Source organism: Rhinolophus sinicus, chromosome 1 (assembly GCF_057876585.1).
Source record: "Rhinolophus sinicus isolate RSI-liver-muscle chromosome 1, RSI-T2T, whole genome shotgun sequence".
Lineage (NCBI taxonomy): Eukaryota > Metazoa > Chordata > Mammalia > Chiroptera > Rhinolophidae > Rhinolophus > Rhinolophus sinicus.
In genome coordinates, this window is record NC_142501.1 from 165,628,097 (window position 1) to 165,645,296 (window position 17,200).

The 17,200-nt window shown below is 34.8% G+C and overlaps 1 protein-coding gene across 6 annotated transcripts in view; it reads right to left on the reverse strand.

The window, feature by feature from the left end:
* The window catches only part of HELQ (helicase, POLQ like), a 50,269-nt gene that overhangs the window by 10,806 nt on the left and 22,263 nt on the right, over positions 1-17,200 (reverse strand). For 5 of the 6 annotated variants that reach the window (XM_074324056.2, XM_074324035.2, XM_074324049.2 and 2 more), the window contains 4 exons: positions 13,256-13,514; positions 11,837-11,994; positions 10,762-10,860; positions 2,606-2,779 (listed from right to left, as the gene is read on the reverse strand). In XM_074324056.2, the coding sequence (XP_074180157.2) occupies positions 2,606-2,779; positions 10,762-10,860; positions 11,837-11,994; positions 13,256-13,514 (690 nt within the window). The remainder of the gene's footprint in view (positions 1-2,605; positions 2,780-10,761; positions 10,861-11,836; positions 11,995-13,255; positions 13,515-17,200) is intronic. The other variant, XM_088791713.1, reaches the window with a different exon arrangement.

The window sequence follows — 17,200 nt, forward strand, 5'->3', positions numbered from 1 at the left end:
AGAAATATACAGAAGTTAAATCTGGTAAGTTATTTCAAAGTTTAGTTTGCGTGGTAGGGGGCTCAGAGAGGATGTTCCCGTATGTAAGTTCTGGGATTTGGGTTAAGCCAGTGCTGAACAATAATTCCAAGCAGAATTATTATGAGGAAACATGGCAGAGACTCTGACGAATTTGATGAAGTGGTTTTGGGATGAGGAAATAGATTGAAAACTGAAAACTAAAGTCAATAGGAAGAGTTCTATTCATTTTTATCAAAACACCAGCAAGTGAATGCGTAGTTTTTCTTTCCCAAATGCCTGAACACAATTCTTATCTCTGGGAATCTATCCAGAAGACAAAATATTAAATATGGAAGGATTCAAGTGCAAGATGATGCTCAGAACAATATTTAAAAAAAACACGGGAAGCCATGAGTCAGTAATTGTTAGTTGGGAGGGTGAATGGGTATTTGTTATATTGTTTTGTCTTCTTTTATATAAGTTTGAAATTTTCTATAATAGTTTATTTTTTTTAAGCCCCTTTATAAACTTTCAGTATCATTGCGAGACTATGTGATGCATGGGATACCATTAGTTAGCCATTTTTGTGGCTGCTAGGAAAGTAGTTCATGCACTAAAAACAGCAAAGTAAAAAGAAGATAACCTTGAATAAAACTACTGAAGCAATCACCCCTGGAACTGCCTTGGCTCTAGCTTTCCTGTTACATAAGATAATCTTTTTTCCTATTGTTTAAACGTCTTGTTTTTTTACTTGTAGTTAAAAGCATCTTAATATGATTGTGTACTATTTTATACCACTTAGCAAATATTTAAAGAGAAAGAACACTTTAAAATATTGAAAATAGTACATTCATGAAAGCACAAGTTGTCAAATAGAGATTTTTTTCTAGGATCAAACATTAAATTATAGTAGTTGTTTTTCAAGTTCAACATCGAGATTCTTTTACTTGAATTATTCTCCAAGGCTGAAGTCCTTATAGCCTTAATTAAAACAAAAGCACAGACTATTAGGGAAAGCATCTTTAAATATGAAGAGCAATAAACAAAAAACTTAAGAAAATATATTCTAAAGGCTACCTTCTTATTACTCATAATTTTTGTCTACTGCTTAGCTAGTGTGTGATTAAGGAATGTAAGTTAATGTTAGAAAATCAGCAGAAATAGGAGATATTTAGAAAGGTAAATTTGCTAAAATAATTATCATTTAATCTAAAATCAAGTATTTGGATTATTTACTCATTAGTACATATGACAGAATTAATTGCTGTATACATACATAGAATATGAAATAGATTTTAAGTTTAAAAATAAAATTCATGGGGAAAAATTTTTTTAAATATTGAGTATTGAAACAAATATGGAAAGGATTACATTGCCACCCAATAATAAATTTAAATGCAGCAAAAATGGCTTATACATTTATCAAAACATTATCTGAGTAGAAAAGTCTGGTAAGATTTGTTGTGTTATTTAAGGAAATTCTGAAAGCTTCTTTTCATAAAGTCTCAAACAAACAAATTTTGTTTGCCATATGCCCAAATGCATATGGTCAAAATAAAGTTTTCTCCTTGAATTATTTTACAAAATGAACATTTGTTATAGAAACCTAAAGTAGCTGCTTAACACTGGAAGCAAACATGGTAAATTACTGAGGCAATCAAAAGAACATGGTGCTGGGCCGACCCGGTGGCTCAGGCGGTTAGAGCACTGTGCTTCTAACTCTGAAGGCTGCCGGTTCGATTCCCACATGGGCCAGTGGGCTCTCCACCACAAGGTTGCCAGTTCAATTCCTCGAGTCCCGCAAGGGATGGTGGGCAGCGCCCCCTGCAACTAAAATTGAACATGGCACCTTGAGCTGAGCTGCAGCTGAGCTCCCGGATGGCTCAGTTGGTTGGAGCATGTCCTCTCAACCACAAGGTTGCTGGTTCGACTCCCGCAAGGGAAGGTGGGCTGTGCCTCCTGCAACTAGCAATGGCAACTGGACCTGGAGCTGAGCTGCGCCCTCCACAACTAAGACTGAAAGAACAACTTGAAGCTGAACAGAACCCTCCACAACTAACATTGAAAGGACAACTTGACTTGGAGAAAAAGTCCTGAAAGTGCACCCTGTTCCCCAATAAAGTCCTGTTCCCCTTCCCCAATAAAATCTTAAAAAAAAAAAAAAAAAAAAAAAAAAAGAACATGGTACTAAGTAGTTACAAAGTAGCTGTTGGATATTGGTAACATACTAACCAAACACTTCACATGGTTATCACTCATGAGAAAGACCCTCACACAGAATCTACATCAATGGAGAAATGTCATTTTAAGAGTTTATTCCAAATATTTGAAACTATTAATGGTGATTCTAAGAAGTAGGGATAACTAGGTGCTTTTTACTTGTTCATTGCATATTTTAGTTGATTCTGTCATTTTTGTACCTTTACCGTAAATATGTATATAGTATTTTTGTAAGCAGATAAAAACAAAAATATATTTTAAATAAATTTTGAGTGGTTTATAACAATGTAATAAATCAATGATGAGAAAATACCAACTTGTTTATGAGTTTAGAAACAGTTAAAATTAATGCACAAAGCATATATCATCTATTTAATGGAATTACCTCACAGAAATGTAACACACAAGATGAGAATGTGGCAGCTGCAGTGAGAAGATTCTGTATATATCCTCGAGGCATATTAAATTTTTCAGACACAGTCCAAACGTTGGTCTCTTTGAGTAAGGTATAAAGAACAAAGGACAGGTAGAGTCTGTTGATAATGTCCTTGTCCACCTTCTAGAAAGATACAATAAAATAAATTTATGTATTAAACCTGCTAAAAATGTACATTATATTCAAATTGGACAAAAGGTAAAGTGAATGAAGTTGTACTACAGGAGAGCAAGGAGAGAATGATTCCAGAGAAATAAAACTATGTTCTAACATAAGTACCTTAGATTAATTCATATTGATTATCATTTTTCAAAATATAAGAAAGAAATATGACAAATTGTTTAAAGAAGTGTAAATTAAACTTCTTTCTATTAGAGAGTGTAGAAGGTTGAATTGTGTCCTTCCTGAAAAAGGTATGTTCAAGTCCTAACCTCGGTACCTGTGAATGTGACCTTATTTAGGGATAGGATCTTTGCAGATATAATTAGTTAAGGAGAGAACACAGAGTGACACAGATGAGAAGGCAACATGAAGATGGAGGCATTTACAAGCAAAGGAAAACCAAGGATTTCAGCAACCACTGAAAGCTAGGTGACAGGCAAGATGGTTTCTTCCTCAGAGCCTCCAGAAGGAACCAACCCTGCCAACATCTTGATTGCAGACTTCTGGTCTCCTGAACTGTGAGAAAATAAATTTCGGCTGTTTTAAAACACCCAGTTTGTGGTAATTTGTGACCGCAGCCCTAGGAAAAGAATACAGGAAGGGAAGGAGTTGGGAGACCTTTACATTTCCTGTGGTATTTATAGTTTCTATACATATGAATGTGATATGAATGTGATTATAAATTAGACAAATGCATTTATTTAGATAAATTTGTTAATAAGCTTGTCTATATTGTAAACAAAGAGTAAATATTAGATTCTGTGATTTCCACATGATCATGATAAGTAATCAATGTTTCCAAAGTTAAAACACTGAAAGAGAAAAATGCTTCCTGTAATTGACAATTTCTATCATGTATACCTGCTTTTCCCTGTGATATCGAGTGACTATTTTTTATGTAAAGTATTTCATAGTTAATATAAAGCTAACTTAAAAACTCAGTACTCATGCTTAAAATCAGGGGGAAAAAGGATGCACTTGAAAGAGAAAAAGTAGATATAAAATATACAATTATATCCTCTACTACAGTAAAAGAATGTTTGTGAACTTTGACATATTGAAAGATGTATGAATTACATCCTTCTGCATGTTGATACTGCATGTTAAGATTTACCTTTTTAAAAGCATTAAGCTAAACAGCATGATAGTTGAATAACATGCAGGAAAATATCACTTTTTAATTTCCCCATTTTAGTGTACCTTAATTTTTAAGTCAAGGTAGACTTTGCTTAGAATGTATTTTCTAAGCCAAGAAAAATGACATAATTACATTACATGGTAAGATAAGATGCTTTATGCCAATTTCAAGATCTTTTACAAGAAATGTTTAAAGAAAAGGTGGGGGGTCATTTTCAACGTGGATAAATCAATTAGATTTTAAGTAAATATCATGTTCTCTAGAATTACAAAAAAAGATACTTCCAAACATTAAACTAGTGACATTTGTAGTTAAGATAAATTCATGATCATACTATTTTAAATATTTAACTATCAACTGAACAAACATTTATTGACTATATTTCACAAAATGTAACAAAACTAAATTCTGATTCAAGTTTAAAAAGATGCATTATTCTAATAAGATTTTATAAGTGTTTATTATTTCGTAATGAGTTCCAAATTAATACGATTTTTTTAAAAATATGATTTTGGTTATATTTTATATTTTAGAGTTTGATATAAAAAGTTTGTTTTAAGAAATATTTTTATTCAGCATTTTGAAGGCCTAAACAGCATAGCCATTTCTGAGGTAAAAGACCCATTCTAAATATTGTGATAACATGAATGCTGAATATAGATATTGATAACTGTGATATAGCAATCATGGGACAGTTGCACCATTCAAATTCAAATGAAAGTAAACACTATCTTCCATTTTTCAAAATGGAATCAGTAATATGTATGCAAGTTTAAAAGATATAGGGGGAAATAGTAGGTAAGATAATTAGGTTTCAATGAAGATTAGATTACCAAAGAAAATTAGAAATGAAAAAAAAGGAATTATGAGGAGGAAAATGATATTAACTTAAGGAATTTTAAGGCATGTTAACCAAAGAATTATGTCCACTTCTCTTAGTGTTAGTGTATACATTAGACACTTGCTTCATGCTTATTGACTGAACGTTAAAAAACCAAAATATAAGATATCACACAAAAGAGTATTAACCTCTCCACTTCAACCTTCTAGAATGCTTTGTGTATGTCAAGTACTAGACTGGGAGTTCTTTGAGGACAACAAACAGCACAATAAAACCCCCAAACCCCTCCTATCTTAGAATCCCTGATACCAAGCAGAACGCCTAATAAAAAGTTTCTAGAAAAAAAAATTGGAAACGTAATAGAAATGGCAGTGTGAAGTGAGCCTCTTGAACTCTCCTCTGGAATTTACAAGAAATTGAACAGCTATAATTCCACAAAGGACTCCTTGCGCAGCAGACGGGCAAGACTAAGAGTCGTGCAACTGAAATCATCTAAAGGTGGGCAAATTGGGCAAGCAGGGGAGGAGGGAAGCGGAAAGTATAGCTACACGGGCCTGGAGGGTGCAGGATGCAGACTGGAGCTCGGAACTCTGAGCTCCCTGCATTCCGGAGCTACTGCAGTTGCGGAAGAGGGAACAATTCGGACTGCTAGCACTCCCCTTATGGCCCACAGTCCGGTCTGAGGGATCAGCATATAATACGCTGAACCCGACGCTCATGGCAGAGACCTCAGAGCAAAGACTGAGGGAAGAAGGGTGAAAATGGCAGTTTAAGCCCTCACCGCCAAGCAGAGGATAGAAGGCTTAGGCATGGAGCATAGCTGGGTACTCCCACCCTCCCAGAGCTCGCCCCGCCCCCACATGCCCAGTGCTAGAAGTGGAACAGCAGCAGTGTCAGATCAAAAAGACAGAATATTTGCAGTTCTGAGAACTGTGGTCTGCAGACACGGACTTGCAGCCCAACTGGTTCCTGCAAAGGGGATGAAGCCTTGGGTGCAAGACTGGCTGTGGTGGTCGTCGCCGCCATTGCTCTGCACCACCTCTCACGACCCACTCTGCCACCACCCCTACCTATCTGGGTGGATCCCTGCAGGAGTAAATAGAGCCACTGAAACACACAGACCTGAATCTGGTACAGAAAGAGCTTTAAAACTTCAGCAGCTCTCCACATCCCCCTATGGAGGTGGTGCCGAGACACAGGCAACCTACTCACAGAGGAGAAGACCACCTTCCAGGGAATCCCCCCATTGTGTAAGAAACCAGAACAGTGCAGTGAAAATATAACACTACAGCGTGATAGAGAATAAAAGGCTACAGTTGGAAAGAAAATAAACATTCTACCAACACCTACTGGAAAGCAAAGGAAAGACCTCTTCCTACCAACCTGTTGCAGAACCCACTCCTGTAGGTGCCTAGGTAGAGAAATAATAATTCACTGATTGCCATGAATAACCAAGGTAACAAGGGAGTTCAGAAAGAAAATGAAAAGTCTCCAGAAAATGAACTTAAAGACATAGAAACATGCGACTTAAATGACAGATAATTCAAGATTACAGTTCTGAAAAAACTAAACGAGATGCAAGAAAACACAGACAGACAATTTAATGAACTCAGAAACACAATCAAAAAACAAAATGAACATTTTATCAAAGAGATTGAAGTTTTTAAAAAGAACCAAATAGAACTTCTGGAGATTATGAACTCGATAAAAGAAATGAAGAATGAAATAGCCAACGTAGGTAATAGATTTGACCAGATGGAGGAAAGAATCAGTGACATCGAAGACAGAAATCTGGAAATGACACAGGTCGAAGAAGAGAGAGACTTAAGAGTTGAAAGAAATGAAAGAACTCCAGAAGAACTTTCTGACATATCAGAAAGAGCAATATAAGAATAATGGGCATACCAGAAGGAGAAGAAAGGGAGAAAGGAACACAGAGTATATTCAAACAAATAGTCGACAAGAACTTCCCAAATTTGTGGAAAGAACTGGATCCTCGAATCCAAGAAGCAGATAGAACACCTAATTACCTCAATTCCAACAGGCCTTCTCCAAGGTACATTGTATCGAAGCTGTCTAAAATCAAACACAAAGAAAGAATCTTCAAGGCAGCCAAGGAAAAGAAGACGTTAACAAAGGAAAGCCCATTAGGTTATCATCAGATTTTTCAGCAGAAACTCTAAAGCCAGGAGGGAGTGGACTCAAACATTCAAACTATTGAAAGAGAGAAATTATGAGCCAAGAATAATATATCCAGCGAAGATATCCTTTAGATATGAAGGAGGCATGAAGACCTTTCCAGACACACAGAAGCTGAGGGAATTTTCTAACACATGACCTGCACTACAAGAAATACTGAAAGAGGCTATTCAACCAGCATAAATAGAGATAATCTGTCACAACAAAAACATAAAAGGGGGGAGAGTAAAGGTCTGAACTGGCATAAGCGAATGGAGAAGGTAAGCATGCTGAAGAAAATAGAATACTCTAAATATGAAACTTTCTTTTACATAAACTTAATGGTAACCACTCAAAAAACATCCAGAACTGAAATATATAACATAAAAGAAGAAACAGAGGGAAAAATCATAGAATACCACCACACAGAAATAACAGACAACAACAAAGAGACAAAGAAAGAATAGAGACACAGTCCTACCAAAGACAGAATGATAGGAAATCCTTATATATCAATAATCACCCTAAATGTAAATGGACTGAACTCACCAATAAAAAGGCACAGAGTAGCAGATTGGATCAAAAAACTAAATCCAACCAAATGCTGCCTCCAACAGACACATCTCAGCTATAAGGACAAACATAGACTCAAAGTGAAAGGGTGGAAATTGACACTCCAAGCAAATGGTATCCAGAGAAAAGCAGGTTTAGCTATACTGATATCAGATGAAAAAGTCTTCAGGATAAAAAAGGTAACAAGAGACAAAGATGGACATTTCATAATCATAAAGGGGATTATACAACAAGAAGACATGCACTACATGTCATCAATATTTATGCCCCCAATCAGGGAGCACTGAAATATACCAAGCAACTACTAACAGAACCAAAGGAAACAATTGACCAAAACACAATTGATGTAGGTCTGGGACCTACATCATTGACAACTATGTATAGATCATCCAAACAGAAAATAAATAAAGAAATAGCAGCCCTAAATGACACATTAGATGAAATAGACACAACTGACATTAATAGAGCACTTCATCTTAGAACACCAGACTACAGACTCTTTTCTAGTGTACAAGGATAGACCATATATTGGCACATAAAACTAGCCTCAGCAAATTTAAGAAGATTGAAATCATACCAAGCATATTCTCTGATCACAAGGCTTAGACATTGGATATCAACTGCAAAAAGTAAGCAGGAAAACCACAAATATGTGGATATTAAATAACATACTTTTAAAGAACAACTGGGTCAAAGAAGAAGTTAAGAGGAGAGATCAAAACATACATAGAAACAAATGAGAATGAAAATACATCCTACCAAAATTTTTGGGATGCAGCAAAAGCAGTTTTAAGAGGGAAATTTATATCATTACAGGCCTATCTCAAGAAACAAGAAAAATCCCACATAAATAACCTCACATTACACCTTAAAGAACTAGAAAAAGAAGAATAAATGATACCAAAGGTCAGCAGAAGAAAGTAAATAATAAAAATCAGGCAGAACTAAATGAAATAGAAAACAAAAAGAGAATAGAAAAAATTAATGTGACAGAGCTGACTCTTTGAAAAGATTAATAAAATTGACAAACCCTTGGCTACACTTACTGATAAAAAGAGAAAAGGCACAAATAAACAAAATCAGAAATGAAAAAGGGGAAATTACCATGGATGCCACAGAAATACAAAGGATCATCCAAGAATACTATGAAGGACTATATGACACCAAATTCAATAACCTAGAAGAAACGGAAAAGTTATTAGAAAAATATAGCCTTCCTAGGCTGAATCATGAAGAACTGGAAAATCTAAATAGACTGATCACCAGTAAGGAAATTGAATCAGTCATCTGAAACCTTCCCAAAAGCATAAGTTGGGACAAAATGGCTTCACTAGTGAATTCTACCAAACATTCAAAGAGGATCTAATATCAGTCCTACTCAAACTCTTTCAAAAAACTGAAGAGAGACAATATTCCCTAACTCATTTTATAAGGCCAACATTACCCTGATACCAAAACAAGTATGGATTAACACAAAAAAAGAAAATTACAGACCAACACTTCTGATTAATACAGATGCAAAAATCCTAAACAAAATTCTAGCAAATCGAATGCAACAATGCATTAAAAAGATTATACACCATGACCAAGTGGATTCATTCCAGGGGCACAAGGATGGTTCAACATACGCAAATCCATCAATGTGATACCATATAAACAAAATAAAGGACAAAAATTGTATGATTACATCAATAGATGCAGAAAAAGCATTTGACAAGATACAACATCCATTTATGATTAAAATGCATAATAAAATAGGTATAGAGGGAAAATACCTTAACATAATAAAGGCCATATGTGACAAACACCTCAGCTAGTATCATAATTAATGGTGAAAAACTGAAGCCCTTTGCTGGGCGTTCAGGAACGACAGGGCTGTCCCCTATCACCTCTGCTTTTCAATATAGTGTTGGAAGTCCTCGCCAGAGCAATCAGGCAAGAGAAAGAAATAAAAGGCATCCAAATTGGAATAAAGAAGTTAAATTGTCACTCTCTGCAGATGACATGATGCTATATATAGAAAACCCTAAAGACTCCCAAAAAAGCTACTAGAAACAATAAACAAATACAGTAAAGTTGCCGCTACAAAATCAACATACAAGTCTATTGCACTCCTATATACTAACAATGAAATCTCAGAAAAAGAAATAAAAAACACAATTGCTTTTGCAATTGCAACAGACAGAACAAAATACCTGGGAATAAACTTAACCAAGGACATAAAAGACCTATATACGGAAAACTATAAGACATTTTTAAAAGAAATGGAAGTTGTGGTATATATACGCAATGGAATACTATTCAGTGGTAAAAATATGAAACAGGACCATTTGTGACAACATGGATGGATCTTTAGATTAGAATGCTAAGCGAAATAAGTCAGACAGAAAAAGCAGAGAACCATATGATTTCACTGATATGTGGTATATAAACCCAAAACAACAAAAGAACAAGACAAGGAAATGAGAAACAAAAACTCTCAGACACAGACAATAGTTTAGTGGTTACCAGAGGGTAAGCGGAGAGATGAGGGTAAAGGTGATCCAATACATGGTGATGGAAAGAGAACTGACTCTGGGTGGTGAACACACAATGTGATATATAGATGATGTATTACAGAATTGTATACCTGAAATCTATATAACTTTACTAACAATTGTCACCCCAATAAACTTTTTATTTTTTTATTTTATTAAATTTATTGGGGTGACAATTGTTAGTAAAATTACATAGATTTCAGGTGTACAATTCTGTATTACATCATCTATAAATCCCATTGTGTGTTCATCACCCACCCAATAAACTTTAATTAAAAAAAATATGTATATATATCTTTTTCTCCCTTGAATTGAACTTATTTCAGGATTACATACTATGATGAAACATTTTACAATTTTTATAATGTACATCATAAGTAGCAGAAGAAAAATAGATTAATAAGGTTTACCTCTTCCTACAATAAAAGCCTTAGATGTGCCTGACAGAATATTTCAGAAATACAAAGGTACAAAAAAACAGCCATCACCCCACCCAGAAATCAACACAGTTTTTAAAAATTCCCAAATTTCTGGTCCTCAGATGTTTTAAGTAGTAAAATGGGAATTAATTTAAAGAAAAAATTAAACAAAAAAGGTCAACAAAGGAGATGATACAACAGCATTAATTTTGTTAAATGAACTTAGTTATTCAGGAAGGAAAACAAGACTATGGTACCTTCTTGATAGCTTGACCTGATGCTTTTTTCCCAATATAGTTTTCCGAGACTCCAATAAGATTAGCTGCATTTTGTTCTGCTGGGCTGAGCTGGTTAAACTATATAGAAAAATAATAAATATACAGAAAAATCAAATAGTAACTTTAAAAAAACTGCCATATGAACCAAATCTAGTATTTCCTGTGATATCACATTTTCATGATTTTAAAGGATATGAAAAAACAACAAATTTTATTTACAAATATTGAGAATTTAAAAAATATTACTAAAATATAACATACTTTAGTAGAATTACTCAAAGATATGGTCACAAGTACTGTGACCAGAGAGTATGGTTTCCATTGACTGTGATTATGTTTAATATTGGAGATGTCTGTGGAGAGGGAGAAGAGAGAAAGCTTCTGAAAGTAACTGCGTTATACAGTATTACGTAAGAAAACTTACAGTAATAATTTAAAAATATGATATTTAAAAAAGTTAATTTCTTGCAATTAAAAGCTGCATACTGCTTTTTCCTACTATGTGTTTATGCATCTCTCCGTTCACAGTAAAATCATAATAGACTAAACTCTAACACTTGCTTTTATAACAAGAAGGGCCAGTTCCACCCTGCTACGGGCAATAAAACTGATATTCCTTTTCAGGTATTAATATTACTAGGTTTGGTGTATCATCATGCTTGGCTCTGATAGAGCTTTCATGTAATTCAACTCCCAATCATCAGAGATGGCCTTTACAGTTTTCTTTATATTCTAGGTACTACAAAATGTAGTGGTTACAAAAATCAGAACGGTAACTATCTTTGGGGGAATGGGACCAAGGATCCCATTTTTCTTTTTTGTACCTTTATATTTTTTGATAATGAACATGTTTATACTTAATGGAAAAGTAATATTTAAGTTACACAAACCAAAAATGCTATTGTCATATTATTATTTTAAAAACGGAAAGAACTAAAGGCCCAATTTCATATACTATATTTTAATAGGAATAAGAGTAAATAATCACTCGACAAAAATCACATCATCATTAATAGACTTAAGTAGCCTGTACTGAAGAATCGTATATTCTCACCTGTCTGAAGTATATCATCCAATCAGGGTCACACTGAGAAGCCATATCATAGGGAGTGGTTAGGTAAATTAGATGAAGAAGGCTTTCAAGCACAAGGCCTTCAAGACCTTTCTTCAAGTCTTTGTAGAGAATGTCACAATAAGCCAAATCTATAGTTCCTAAAAGAAAGATATAATTCCATTTTTCATAGTTACCAAAGGGGGAAAGAGGTGATTTTAAAGAAAGTCTTGTTTATAAGTTACCTAAATATAGCAAAAAGTCTTCAAAATCTTTTATTATGTAATTTAGCACAGCTATTTTGTAGGTCATTTTGAGAGTATCAACATTTACCTTCTGACCCAACTACTCTATTTTGGAGAAGTTAATCCAGGGAAACATTTCCACACATGTCCAAAAATACATGAATAGAGATGCCCATGCAGCCTTGTTTATACTGGAGAATAATCAGAGACAGTGCAAATGCCCACTAATAGGGGAATGGTTAAATAAAATAAGGTACCCATATTATGGATGACTAAAGTACTAGAAAAAATGAAATAGATGGAAAGAGATTGACATGTTAAGCTGTTCATGATATTTTATACATGAGAAGAGCAAGCTGCTAAAACATACTTATGCTATGATTCCATTTAAAATAATAAACTATGTGCATATGCACACACAAATATATGGAAGGATATAGATTAATACTATATCAAATTGTTAACAGTGGTAGCTGGGAAAGTGGAAACGGGACAGGAGTATTGGATTTTCCTTTACGTAATTCTGAGTTCTAAGGATTTCTTTTAGCAACAGACATGTATTATTTTTCATTAAATAAATGATGATGTAGCCATTAAGAAAGAAACTATTCCCTGTCATGGAGCAATCTCTATTGTGATTTATTAAGCAAAAAAATAAATAAATAAATAAATAAAAAATAAAGCAAGTTCAAGAATAATATAAATGATTATTTAAAAACAAAAGCCTAGATGATAAATGTCTATTACATTGTTTTGTGCACCTGAAACTAATAAAAAAAAATGTTGTTTTTTTTAAAAAAAAGCTTAAAAAAAACCTTAAACCTCTCTATATGTATGTTTTATGCATTGAAATGAAATGTACAGAAAATATCTGGAAAGATATAAACCAAACTGCTATTCTTGGTAGGATATTAAACTTTGTGTGATTGCTGAGGGAGGGGAGTGTGAAGGAGGGATGAACATCTTTTTCTCTACATACTTCTGCAGTATTCTAAATTATTTGTAATTAAAAACATTTTTCATGTTTTTAAAGTTGAAGTAGTCTAGAGTTTATAAAATAAGATTAATGTTATTACTATGAAATACAAATCCAATTTAAAGTAACAGAATAATTTAATTTCTATTTTTTTCCAGCGCATTTCCTCATACTAATAATGACAATTAGGTAAATGCTTACCCTTGAAAGAAGCTTTTCCCAACTTTGTAATATGAAAACTATATCGGAACTCTTCTTCAGATTTACAAATAACATCTTTTTGTATAAGTCCATTTTCTGTCAAAATAGTGTCTTTTTGTAGGAGTCCTTTTTCTGTCAAGTATCGAAGTGATTCAACAGTTATTTCCCAGAGACTTTTTTCTTTCAACAAAATCTTTTGCTGAACACCCAAAAATGTACCACTCATAAAGCGATATATGTCACCAAGATTTGTTGCAATCTGAAACAATTCAGGACACGATTGGAGCATTTTCCTTAATTCAAGACATCATTTTGAATGTACATTAATCAAGATGATGATTCTTTTCTATACCTCAAAGCTATTTAAACAAAAAAGTTAGTATAAAATCTACATAGTTGCATATATAAACGTAATTTGATAACAGCATTTTAAAATGAAGAAAAAACATTTTAAGGGGGAAGACAGTTATCATAGTTATCGTATTCATACTTTTTGTGAAAACGTCTACACATTTTTCATTTAAAAATTCCTTAGGTTTTTGAACAATTTTTCACAGTGTCTCCAAAGCTGTGCACTGCTTACTCCTTAACCAATTATCACTAATTCCCACTATGCCTCCTTCAGAAATCTTCCCTTCACCCCTTTCCAGCCACCTGTGATAGCATTCCTTAGTTCTAAAAATGGTATTAAAAAAAAAACCACACACACACATGGAAAACACAACTGAAAGTCTCCACTGAAACAGGATCAGGCAATACTTTCCCCGATATATTACCTAAAAATAAATAGCAGTTTTCTACCTCTCTGTCTCTCTCATTCCCATTTCCTTTTTCTGCTTTTATGCCTTTTTCTCTTCCCCTCATTTACTATTTAAAACATATAATGGCAATCATAAGTAATAATTACCCCTCCATTTGGTATTCTTTTTCTTTCTTTTTTGTTTATTCTCTTTTTTATTCTTTTTCCATTTGGTATACATATGTAGAGTTGACTGAATTAGAATAATTTTATATTAGCCAATTTCAATGAAATCATCAGTACACTAAAATACAGCCAATCGGTAAGCATATTTCTCTCTCACACAATTGGGATATTTCAACTGGAAAACTTAAGTAGTCATTTCATATTAAACCAACATAAGGGATAACAAAAAATATTATGGAGTAGACACATTTCCTACTGCTTCTCCTTTTAATACAAATCATTCTTTAATATAGTATGCTATTGGGCTAAAATTTCACTTTTTAGGTATTCAAGAACTGATATTCAGTTTGTAAATTATCAATGTACTTAGTTTTTATATTGTTTTCTACTTGGTTAATTACAGTTAACACTGGGGGGTGAAAACAAACAAACATTTACTTCATCCTTCTAGCTACTATCATGTTACTCTTCTGCCCGCTCTGTGAAAAACTTTTAGACAGTGATTTAAACCCACTGGACCAGACTCTGCCTCTGGCAGCTATAGCTTCTCAAAGCTGGATTCTCCACTATGCCCCCAACCTGCAAGTTCACCCATGCCCAACTCCAAAGCCAATCCATTAATTAATTCAAGTATATACTGAGTGCCAACCACATGCCAGGCACTGGGATTCAATGATAAAGGAAAATAAGTGTGGGCCCTGCTTTCAGGGCTTACATTCCAGTGAGCTAAAGTTATTGGCCAAATAACTGTACTAACAAGAATACAATTACAAATTGATAGGTGTTATTAAAGGAAAGGAGTGTGGTTCTACAAAGCATACAACAATAGACTGGACTCAGAGGTATAGGGAGATTTCCCTGAGGAAGTGATAGTTAAGTGAAAATCTGAAGGTTCAGTGGGAATTAACTAGACGAAGTTGTGGGTTAGAGTGAAACTGCAGATGGAGAGGTAAAATGGGTGGGTCCCAGGGATAGGGAGCCCTGGACTAGGAGAGGGCATAGTATGTTTGAGAAATGTAAACAGAAGGCCAGTATGTCTGGAGGGCAGGGTGTGAGAATGCTGGTTGAGAGAGGAGGAGGCAGAGGACAAATCTATTGTGGTAGACCATGATGAGGAATTTGGGCTTAATCCTAAAAGCAATGGGAAACAACCGCTGACAAATATTAAGCAGAAAGGGGTCCCACATGCAGATTTTAGTCTGAGCAGATCTACAAGAAGTATTACTTGGAGGGGACGTGGGAAGGCAGGGTAGAGTGAATGAATGCAAGGAGACCTGGCAGGAAACAATAACTGATCCAGGCACGAGATTGCAGGAGCACGGACCAGCGTGTGCACAGACAGGGTGGAAAGCTGACTGCACAACCTACCTCTCTTTGTCTCAGATTCTTTTTTTCTAAAAGGAGAGTTCTATTACTTAATTCAAAGGTATGCAAAGGTCAGAGATAAAACATATAAAGTGTCTAGCAGGGTGTCTGAAACACCGCTGTGATAAATAAACTAAAATTGGACGCTCCCTGAATGCTATGGCCCCAACGGCTGTTGTTTTACTAATTCTTGGAATTTCCTTCTCTTCCACCAAAGCATGGACCTAGCCCTCCAGGGATGCTCACTTCTACCCTTCTGCCTCCTGACCTCACTTTGTCCAAATCACGGATCTTGCTTTTCTTGCCCCTCACTTCTATTCCACCCGGTTGTTTCTGTCCAAAGGACTTGGCTTCTGCTTCAACTCTAACTGCAGATTTTCTTGGTTCTCTACTCCATCTATATTCCAGCCTCCTTCCACAACTACAGCCCTGGTGTGAATCCTTACCCCGAGCTGTAGAAGTAACCCTCATGGCTTGATCTCCTCAGGACTGGGCCGAGGAGCTTGAGTTGTCTCCTATGGACAGGCTTGGAACAGCTGCCTACCTGCTCATCTGACCCGACTGCTGCCTGGACTTCTTGTTACTGTACACCAATTGTTAAAACAGAATTTAAATGAAACTATTGTGCTCTGCAATCTTGCGTTGTTACCAGGCCCATAAAAACCAAACCTGTGTGGTCTAGTTCCCACAGTCTCTCTGTTATGATCTGGTTTTAAGTGAATTCCCCACTCCCTCTCAATTCCATTGCCTTTAGCTCAGTCCTAACTCACGATATATACTATGTATGTCAGATGTATGCATTATGAATATTTTCCCAGCCTTTTCACTTATTTTATCAGTGTTTTTTGAAGTGAGCTTTTAAATTATGATGAAGCCTATTTAATTATTTTTCTTCCATGGTTCATGTTTTTTGTTTCCCTTATAAGAAATCTTTGCCTAACCCAAGGTAACACAATTTCTTCTCCTATATTTTCTTCTAGAAGCTTCTTTTTCAGCATTTAAGTTTAGGTCAGTGATCCACTTTGAATTAATTTTTTTGGACAGTAAAAGAGTAGAGGTTAATTTTTCTGTTCCATATGGTTAGCTTGTTGTGCCAGCACCATTTATTGAAAAAAAATTGTCCTTTTTCTTTTTTGGGGTGGGAGGGGTTAAATGTTTATTATTTATTTTCATATTTCATCCTCCATCAACAGCCATTGATGTTACCTTAGTATATTGTTGCAGAAGTATGGATATTTTCAACTTATGGTGATAATTAAGTTGATCATTTCCAGTGTAGAGAAATGTAATTATAGGTATTTAATTTCCTTAAACCGTATCTGCATACATTGGTTCACGAAGCTGCTCCTTGTTAAAGAAATATGCAATTTTTTCAGTGTTCACAATGAAGCATTTTTGCACAGCAGCAGCAATCATTCTCATTAGGAACATAAGAATAATTTCAATTATTTAGGTACATGTGGGTTTTATGTGTGTTGTCGACTCGTCCTTTAGATAGATATGTTATTAATTCCTCTGGCAAAAATAACATCATCTTAACCATGAGAAATGTCACCAAGATATGCACTAGAAATTGCATGGGTACGCCTTTTGTAAGTGAAATGATCAAATTCTTGGAAAACATAATAAAAATCTGTTGTCTTCAGACTTGGCTG